This window comes from Cebus imitator, unplaced genomic scaffold, assembly GCF_001604975.1.
Source record: "Cebus imitator isolate Cc_AM_T3 unplaced genomic scaffold, Cebus_imitator-1.0 Scaffold158, whole genome shotgun sequence".
Classification (NCBI taxonomy): domain Eukaryota; kingdom Metazoa; phylum Chordata; class Mammalia; order Primates; family Cebidae; genus Cebus; species Cebus imitator.
Genome location: NW_016107473.1, coordinates 4368154 through 4378835, shown reverse-complemented (window position 1 = coordinate 4378835; position 10682 = coordinate 4368154). Strand labels below are relative to the sequence as shown.

Sequence of the window (10682 nt, the reverse complement as noted above, 5' to 3'; positions counted from 1 at the left end):
AAAAAAAAAAAAAAAAAAAAAAATGGCAATTTACAAGGACAATCATTGGCCCCAGATTTTCCGAAATGGAGGGCAAAGAACAGGGAATAAACTCCCCTGACCGCCATAAATGTAATGGAGTTAGTTGCTGATAAGCCTGAGATTTGTATTCTCAAGTGTTCTAAGGCTACCAGTCCTTACGACGCCCACAGATCAGGCCCAAGACGATTCCAACAAACCCTTTCAGAGTTTATCTTTTGCAAAGCAGACCTGGACAGCCTTGCTTTCTAACAGTTCCTGAGGGCAAAACTTATAAGTAACTCCATCAGGAGAAGTGGTAGTAAAAACCTAGTCAAGGAGGCCATTATTTTTGACAGGTCTAATTTACTGACACCGTTAATAGCTAATTAACACATTAAGGTGCTGAGGCATGAACATATTTACTTAGAAGTTCTCTGAAGTATAATTTATAGTTAGTTCTCCTGGGAGAAATGGCAAGCATTCCCGCTAGCAAAAATAGATGGGCATACACTAAAAACAAGCTGGCTGAAAATCATTCTCAGCTGAAGTTCAAGTGGTGCTTTGAAAGGCGTATGGGTTAACAATAAACAGAAACCACAAGCTCATTCAGCTGTGAAATTTCCACATAGTAATATAAAGCGACTTTAAATTAATGAACTCTGTTGGAGGGAAACCTTCAAGGTGTTCCTTAAAAGTTAAGTGTTTTCCAAATGATGTATACTTTATTTTGCAAATCAGCAAAAAACAAAAACAGAAAAAAAAAAACAAAAACGAGTGTCCACTTGGTGTAGACAATTTGCTAATAGCACCTGTGCTAATTGATGGATTGGGGGTAGGGAGAGGAGGGAAGAATGGGCTTTTCTTCTCAGGGTAGCTTTGTGTACTTCTGCAAATCCTTTGAGAGAACAGTGGTGGGGGAAGGCAGGAACTCTGAGTTTCAGCTCTGGTGCTTCTATTTACTGGAGGTATGCCCGTGGTTATAGGACCTAATCTCTCTCAGGCTCAGTTTTCTCATCTGTAAAATAGGGATAGCAGCACTTCCTTCACAGGATGAATAATATGGGTGTCAGCTGAGTAGTAAGAAAGTCATCAAAGCATCCCTTCCTATTGTAATACTACAGTGGATTCTACACAGAAATTAGAGCTGGGTTCTTAACATGGCATAACATTAAATCTAGACATTTAGCTTTGGTAAGCCTCATTTTCCTTACAAGGAAAACAAGTGGCAATGATACCCCCCTAAGGAAGGGGAATCAGATTTCTTATAAGAAATTCAGGGCTGGGCATGTTGCTTATATCTATAATCCAGCACTTTGAGAGGCAGAGGCAGGCAGATCACTTGAGGTCAGGAGTATGAGACCAGCCTTGCTAACACAGTGAACCCCTGTCTCTACTAAAAATGCAAAAATCAGCCAGGTGTGGTGGCAGGCACCTTTAATCCCAGCTATTCAGGAGACTGAGGTTGCAGTGAGCAGAGATTGCACCATGGCACTCCATCCTTTGTGACAGAGTGAAACTTTGTCTCCAAAAAAAAAAAAAAAAAAGAAATTAAATTCAGAATAATGACTTCATCATTTGACTCCAAGAGTTCTTCCACCTAACACAGGACAGGCAAGAGTCACGAGCCTTCTTGCTCCCTTCCTGGATTCTCTTCCCAATCTAGAGCTCATGCCTGGGCTTAAGGGGAGGACTGGTCTACTCAGGCTACCATGGCCACTTCTCCAAAGTCAATGTCAGGACCAGCATCCACCAGATGCGGCTGCTGTGGGAATGCAAGGTAGAGAGGACAAACAGACGGGCCCTACCTCAGAAGGTTCCATTTCCAGGTGGGAAAATCAACTCCCCTCCACAGGAAAACACAGTTGTGTGATTTAGCCCTCTAAAATGTTATTCTGAGAGATACAGAAGAGCAAGTTTGTTTTGTGACAGGAAATGCCCTCTTAAGTCACAGAAGGCAAAGTCATCAAAAAACAGACTGATAAATATGATTCTATTACAAATTTCAAAGTCCTATATGAGAAAAGGCATCATAAATTTCAAAGAGAAACCACCATGGTGGGAGATTGCAACCTGCATAGCAAATCAAGGACTGACAAATCATCTAAACTACGAAGAAACAGAACCATGGGCCTAAGATATGGACTTCAACTCACAAAAGAGAAAAAAACAAATGATCAGTAAATATATAATAAGATGGGTTTTGACCATTTTTATAACCAGTGATTTTAATCATGGCAATCACGGAAATGCCAATTAAAGTAACAAGATGACCGGGGCATGGTGGCTGACACCTGTAATCCAGCACTTCGGGAGGCCAAGGCGGGTGGATCACCTGAGGTCAGGAGTTCACAACCAGCCTGACTAACATGGTGAAATCCCATCTCTACCAAATACAAAAAAATTAGCCGGGCGTGGTGGCGCATGCCTGTAATCTGAGCTACTTGGGAGGCTGAGACAGGAGAATCTCCTGTCTGCCTCTGCCTGAGAGGCGGAGGTTGCAGTGAGCCAAGATCTTGCCATTGCACTCCAGCCTGGGCAACAAGAGTGAAACTCCTTCTCAAAACAAAAACAAAAGATAGCAAGATAATATGTCATCTATAATACTGAATAAACGCAGAGTGGTGAGAATGTGGAGAGGCAGGTATTCCCATACACTGTCAGTGGAAAGTAATTTGGCAGTGTGAACTGAGTATTAAAATGCACATGTATTCCACTGCTCTGACAATACCATTTCTCAGTGGAATGGAGTCTACAGAAATATATACACGTACAAAGAGGTGAATATAAAGATCTTCAGTAAAGCACCATCAACAAAGAAAAGTTGGAAAAGGTCCAGTGTCCTCAATGGATCCATGGTTAAATAAGCCATTTTATGCAGTCTAATGAATATACCAGGTAGTAGTTACGCAGTCACTTCTGTAAGTACTGACTTGGAAAAATATACTTATTTTAAAGTGTTGCAGAACAATCAGTAATGTCATGCCGTTTATGTTTTTAAAAGTCATTTTTTAGTCACATGAGCACACAGGAAGGCCATTTTGCAGGTTGGATGGCATATAAATGTCACTCTCTGCTCTCCTCCCAGCTAACCAGGACTTGATAATCGAACTATTCCTACTTCCTCTTCACTCCCCGATCTGCCCCCAAACAGGAATGGCACCTCCTCCACTCTCACTGCAGACACCTAAGGAAAAGCCTTATTCTGCACTTAATAATCTTCACAGAGCATTTATTTCCTTCTCTCCCTTGTCCCCCAACTGTCCTACAGAAGGAAGTGTACCTACCTGGCACGCTACCTCAGGCAACAATAGTCACAACCATAGAGTTACAACTGTTCAGAGGACAGTAACATATTGCTGAATACAAACCACAGAAACAAGAGAATGCCTGTTCATCTACCTGGATGCGTGCTCTACAGACCACAGGAAAGTCAACGGTAATGCTGGGGAATAAACAGTGTTCCGGCTGCTGATTTTACACAACAGGACATGGACTTGGGTGCCACCCTTCTAAAACTAGTTGTATATTCCTTATGCGGAGGTTCCATCAAATACCACGTTGAGCAACAGTTTGCTTTTCGTGGCAAACCCCATCTTAGAGGAATCAACTCTTTTCTTTCATTTACCCAGCTATGCAAACAAAAACTGCCAAGTGCGATAATAAAAGAAAAAAAAAAAAAAAAAAAAAACACCTCAAATCTAGAAATACGTAATGTAAATAACTCCTCTTAAGTTTCTGCCAGGATCCGTTTGCTGTAAAATCCTGGAAGCGAAGAGCCTAGAACTTGAGCAATCACTGGGACTGGGATGACACGGGCTGTTGTGTTGAAACTCAGCAGAGGCAGAGTTCTATGTGAATATCCACCAGCTGCTACCAGCTAAGGCCTGGCCAAGCAGAGCAACGCAGGTGAACATCCACAAAGGAACAACCCGGGCGTACAGCAGCAGGCACCGAAGACTCGGATGCAGAACTGGTCAGCTCCCGGCGCCACACTCGCATGACCCAAGATTCCCTACCCTCTGCGGACTCATCGCAGCACCGCGAGGGCTATTTATTTTCCTAAAACTCGGAGGGAGTCTTTGTAGTGTTGCCTAGGCAGACAAGTTTGTAGAAGTTCTTTAAAGGGAAACAACAACAACAACAACAACAAACCCTGCAATATGTTTTCCCCCTTCCACCTCCTCACCCCCCACCCCCGCCTACTTTTAAAAGAACCAAAGAAATGGCTCAAGGGAGATCAGGGCAAGCGGATGTGGCTTGCAATGACACCATTTTTATCAGAACCCAGCCTTGCGGGGATGAGGCGTAGGGAGATGGAGGAGACAAGCCCCTGCAGTAGGAACTCTGGGTCCCAGCAGTCCCCAGGATATGGCGGGGTGGGAGGAGGGTGCAGCCGCGTCCTCTACTCTCGGGACGGCAAAGCTCCCCCATCCCCAGACGCCTGGGAGTCTCCAACCCGGGCCTGTCTGCGTGTCCCCCTCCCGGAGTCCCGGGCTCGAACAGGCGCCCCGCGGGACAGCCGTCAAGAGAGAGCGGACACCAGGGACCCTCCCCCGGCTTCCTGAGGCCCAGTGGGGAGAAGGGTCGGGCCTCGGAGGAGTCCAGTCCGGGGGTCCCGCCGGGGGTCTAGGGCGCAAGAGGGCGCCCCACGGGCTGGCCATCGAGGAGGGAGGGCCGAAGGCGGGGGCCGCGAGGATGCAGACCGTCCAGCGCCAGCATGGAGGGGAAGTCCTTGCAGTTGGAGACGCCCGTGGAGTCGGTAACGCAAGTCTTCCACAGGTTGGCCCAATAGGTGGCGGTGGTGATGACCGTGCCGTCGATGGTGGACACCTTCCAGTAGTCGGTGGGCAGCGTGGAGGACACCAGCACCCAGCCGGAGATGGAGACCATGAAGGCAATGATCTCCGAGGCCGTGCTAGCCATGCCGCCAGCTGCAGCCGCGCTCGCGCTCCCGCTCCCACTCTGCGCGGCGACCCCCGCACTCCCAACCCGGCGGCTCCGCCTCCGCCTCCGCCCCTGTCCCCGCCCACCGCCCCGCCCCGCGAACCAGACGCCAGGGGGCGCGCGCGACCCCGCCCACCCACGCCCCGGCCCGCGCGGGGCTCTGAGGGCCGGCGGTCGACCCCGCGTTCCCCACCTGCAGCTGGCCCGCGCGCGCGTGCGGGAGGAAGGCCCGCGTGCACTCCCCTGCGCCTCAGGGCCGCGGAGAAGGGCTCGCTTGTTGGAGCGGCTCAGGTTCAGACTGGCAGCCGGGTGTGGACAGCCCGCTGCGCCCCCACCTCACCACTCCGACACAGCCCTACCCAGGGCAAATAGCTTGGCTTCCTGGCTGCCTGGTAGAAGCAGAGCAGGAAAAGCCTTTTGCGTGTCCTCAAAGGACACGGTTTGGTAACTCAGCCCTCGGTTTGCTGAACTCTAAAGGTTTGCGTGCCACGCTTGTTTGGGTGATTCTGTTTGACTTGTCAAGGATGGATCACTGCGCAGATTCTGGGCTGGAAACCGGCCTTGCCCTAAAAATGCTGTAGTTCTTTTCGGCCTGGTGGTATGCGGAAAATCATGGTGAAGCGGTGTGTGGCACAGGCCTAAAGTCGAGATAGCAGCACATGGGGCATCCTGACAATCCTGATCTTGCTGGTGTGCTCATAGTAATGCGCTGCACAGAGGGCATTTGTTTAGCACATTTTGCCTGTCGGTCCCTTCCAGCTCCCAGGTCTAGAGTCTATTCTGTGAAAGGATGCTACTATCACAGTGGAAACTACTATCTTGACTTTAAAAACAACTACCTCCACCTCTCCTAATTGAAATATAAACTCTTTCATTCCTTCATTGCTGTCTCAAGGTAAACATAAAGATCAGGGAAACATAAAGACTTCTGACTCCTGAAGCTACAAATCTGGGCATAAATGAGAGAACAAGGACACTGGGGTTATTATTTGTCCACTTAAAACGTTCTTGCAGTTGACCAGGAGCAGCGGCTCACACCTGTAATCCCAGCATTTCAGGAGGCCAAGGCAGGCAGATCATGAGGTCAGGAGATGGAGGCCAACATGGTGAAACCCCAACTCTACTAAAATACAAAAGTTAGCTGGGCTTGGTGGCACCGGCCTGTAGTCCCAGCTACTCAAGAGGCTGAGGCAGGAGAATCGCTTGAACCTGGGAGGCAGAGGTTGCAGTGAGCCAAGATCACGCCCCTGTACTCCAGGCTGGTGACAGAGCAAGACTGTGTCTCAAACAAACAAACAAAAATGATTGCAGTTCTTGGTGTGAGTTTTCAGGGTTCACTTGGCAAAAGTAACTAAAGGTCTAAAACCTATCAATCAGTCTGCTGTGATAAATCTCGTGCTAACCCTCTGTGTCACCATCTTTAGGTAGAGACACTCTGATTCAATGTGAAGAATTTCTTAATTTCCCTTTGTCACTTTTTTTTTTAACCAAATGGGTGCCCAATGAAATTAGAGGTGACAAGGTGACTGGAGAAGAGAGGAAGCTGGAATCATCAGAACTTAAGTTTGGAAGAACCACTGGAGACCAGCAGGACACATTCCACATGCAAAACAATGACCCTGTCTATTTCTAATGTTCAGCCCATGCTCTATCCTTCAGGACCAAACTTTCAGTGCATGGCAACATATCTACTCTGTTTTTACATGTTGTTTTGCAGCCTTTTTAAGAAGGTTTTCTTTCCTATTGAGCCCAAATCTGTTTCTCTTCAGTGTCTACCCAAATGCTGTCATCTGTGCTCTGAGAATACAGAGTAAGTCCTACTCCTGCAGCGGTTCAGCTTCTGTGTGCTTGACGGTCCCACGGCTTTCATGAATGGGTACAAGGGTGACAATGCAGACACGGTTACCCTACTGTTCTGCTCTGAGACCCAACTTGTCCTGATGTATCATGTTAGGTTCACTGGTAAGCTAAACTTAAAAACTGAGTTTGAGAAGTTATCTTCTTAACCTCTCCTTCTCATCCTCCTTGGTATGCAAATCAGTCACCTTTGAGCAATGGCTACAAAGCATTCTCTATTCTTTTGTATGGCCTGTCTTTTAAAATTGCTTTTATCATCTGGTTTTTTGTTTTGTTTTGTTTTTTTGCCCTCCAGCATATTCCGATATCATTTCTATGCCATATTTCTTTTTGAATAATCTCCCTATTACTGACCCAATTACTATTTGAAAAACACAAAAACCCATTCACTATAATATTTCTTACTGAGTTTTCTAAAACACAAATTACACAAATTTCATACTTTATTTCCTGGCTTTATTTGATCGTCCCTTTGTTTACTGTGGCTTGCCTGTGGTAAGTACTCACTAAATTGGTTATTTCTTTGTTTTTCCTAGACAAAACGCTGACTTACTTTTGACACACAAAAAAGTGTAGTGCTGTGACCTTTAAGACTCAAGCACTTCCTAATTTATCAACTAGTTGGCTATAAATTCCACTGTTTGGATTCAAAGGCACATTGTTTTATGAAGAATGGGTTGGTGTTTTAATCAGTCTGCAAAGTTTACTGTCTATTGTACTTTAAAAATCCATAAACCCAGATCACCATTGCAACATAGCATCCAGAGGAAATAAATTCTGAATTAGAACTTGGAACGCTCCTCTCTCTGCTACACCACCACACCAGTGAAGCCAGAATCTCCAGGGGTGGCCATAGTAGCAGTATTTCCAAAACTTCTAACATGTACTCAGGCTGAGGACCACAGCTCTGAGTGGTTGTGTACATGTGAATAAACTGTTAATTTAGCATAACAGTTGGTGGTATGCATCACAGGAAGAAAGAATATTAATCTCATTGTTGAAAACTTGGAAAAAAGAAATATTCTATTACTGTAGAGACTGCAACATGCACTGTCAACCTAAAAGGGGTTAGAAACACCACAAACAATCCATAAATTAAATGGCCACACTATCAGTTCCTTTGCCAGCTAAAACAGACTAGGGTCGTCATGCCTGCGGACTTGGTCAATTTTCCTTTCTCCTTTCTATGAGGTTGGACAACCCTAAACTCTTTTCTTTTTCTTCCTTAGAGTGTACTACATAGTTACTATGGAAAGCTGTATGTGAGCCCACGAGTGCCTGACCAAAGAATGAAAAATGTTAACTTTCTTTAATACCTGGATAATATTATGTAGTAAATCAAACGTTTATTGTAGGATGTCTTGTATCTTACACGTGATAAACACTACAACATGGAAGAACCTCAAAAACATCATGCTGAATGAAATAAGCTACATGCAAAAAAAAAAAAAAAAAAAAAAAAAAAAAAAAAAAAATGTCCAGAAAATAAAAATGGACAAAATAGGGATTTTTGAAAAGAAGCAATGGATAAATGGCTTGTTTTGCTTTAAGATTATACAGTCCCAAAGAACCTTTGCAGTTAATCTGCAAGCCGATTTACAGAGTACTTTTGACTGAAAAATGCTTCCTTATTTTCTTTAGGATTCAGTTCACTGAAATTTCCATTTAGCTGTTCGTAACAGACTATTCTTAGTTTAAATATAAAAGTGAATACATCAAAAAAGGTTGCTTCCTCTAAATTATTCAATGTAACATCTTAGCTAACAATAGTTTGTCTTTACAAAAAGCTGTAGATCTTTTCCAATAGGAAAACTACTAACTGATTTATAAATTAATAAATTTGACCTGAAGACATCTAATACCCTAAAACGTATTCTGAACCTTTCTACTTTTGAGGTCTAAGTCACTGGAATTAGCATTGAAAATTATTTATTTGGCATTATTGTGGTTATTAAGGAGAAATAGAGGATCCCCCCAACCCTGGGGTTGTTCAATAGGAGTGAAAACCAGTTTAACCAACTAAACAGGAGATTTGCAGAAATTCCTTACTTGAGATTCAGTTCACCTACCTAGCAACGCAGGTGTGCCTTTCAATAGCTCAAGGATTTGCTAACCATCAAATTTGGTTTCAGTATACATTAGCTCCTTCCTAGATTCCAGTGAGGTGGCGTGCTGCTAATCATGTGGGAAGAAACTGAATTCCTGATGATAAGGTATTAACTAAAAAAAACAACTACCCAGGAGCCAAGTATTGTTACATCACGTTAAAAAAGACATTCATGCTGGTACTAAGATATTAAAAGAGCATGTCTGTGGTTTTTTTCCTTCCGTTTTCCCTAACATTTCATTTATCTTAATGCTTTATGCAAATCCAATGATATTTGTAATCTACTTAGCATGAAAGCTACAAAGTGATAGGAATAGTTATAGAATGAACATTTATTCTTATTGCATCACCATTCATATATAAATATATACATATAATTTTTTGCTAATTATAACTATACAAACTGTTGCCTTATTTTGGCATTTCGCAACCTGTGGAGTTGTACTTCATTAGAATGTTTCTATGGGCCTATTACAAGTCAGTGCCATATACCCTGTGGATTTGTTTTTTGTGCATTCATTTGAAACGCAGTCATTCCCAATTCTAAATTATCTTAGGATCATCTAGAGTCCTCTTGAGCCCCTGAAGGGGTAAGGTTTGGGCCCCAACAGGAAAACCCTTCAAGCCTGCTCACACTGGGATGCTGGAACCTTCCAGGGCTTGTAGACAGGTTGGGTACATTTTGTTTGTCCATAAGCACTTGATGAGTGTCAATTTAACCTCCCACCGAGATCCGGGCAGTATGTTAATCTATATGGTTTGGGCAAGTCCTTTTATGTCTCTGAGTTACAGCTCCCTCATTTGTAAAACAGAAGAGCTATTTTGGATAGCATCTGAGACCACTTTCACCTTCAAAAGCCCCTGAGTCTAGAATTCCTAATGAACTCGATCATTCACAGGCAACATCAAGGAGAGGAGAGAGGCACTTTTCCTTTGGTGTCTTCACTGTTTTCTTCCCACCCATTTGCTGTCTCCATCCTTTGCCAAATTTAAAAGGGGCGTCTGTATAGATGTGTATGTGGGAGGTGGTGCCTGGAGAAAAGCTAAAATCTCTACATATAGCCTTATTGTCACTTTTTCCTTCTGTTTAGCAGAAACGTGATAAAGCATGGTAGTTTAATTCATTTAAGAATCAGGGAGATATAACAGACAGAGGGCAGATGGTGTCACCAGAAAGATGTGAGATAAAATTCTACCTCTGAATGCCCTTGCGCAGGTCACCTAATCTCACTCAGCATCACTTCTTCAAATATAAATGACAACTTCTTTCAAAGCATTGTGAGGATTAGAGACAATATATATGAAGAACAGGGACATAGTCGATGCTTAATAAATAATCAATATTACTCAGTTCACTCATGCCTCTCATTTCCTTGTGTCCCTCTAAAGAGATAAAATTACATTTTTCATAAAAGTGGTATTAATCGGTTAGACTGACAGCAGTAAGTGAATCAGGATGAAGTGTATTGCAAATCTCAAAGTAGGAAAGCAGTAAGTGTGGAGTCAAATGCCAACATGGAAGGGGCTGGTTCCCAGGGTGAGAGCAGAGGACGGGAAACCAGGAAGTCAGAGCAGAGGTTAGCCCGGGGGGAACCAAGGTGGTGGGGGGTGAGGGGATGCAAAGGGACGTGAGAAATAAAACAGGAGGGCAGTTAAATGTTAAAGGATAGACAGCTGGGTGCCTGTAATCTCTCAGCCCCTCCTGAGGCTGAGGCAAGGGGATCACTTGAACCCAGGTGTTCTAGATCAGCCTGAATAATGTAGGGAGAGCCTC

General features: G+C 44.2%; 1 protein-coding gene across 3 annotated transcripts in view; it reads right to left on the bottom strand.

Moving 5' to 3' along the window:
• The window catches only part of CLDN10 (claudin 10), a 167823-nt gene that overhangs the window by 17656 nt on the left and 139485 nt on the right, over window positions 1-10682 (bottom strand). Inside the window, exon 1 of one of the 3 annotated variants that reach the window (XM_017543572.1) lies at window positions 4704-5006. The exons of the other annotated variants lie outside the window; for them this stretch is intronic. Coding sequence (XP_017399061.1) covers window positions 4704-4923 — 220 coding nt within the window. The 5' untranslated portion in view covers window positions 4924-5006. Of the gene's footprint in view, window positions 1-4703; window positions 5007-10682 lie in introns of those variants that run through there. 3 annotated transcript variants of the gene reach the window in all.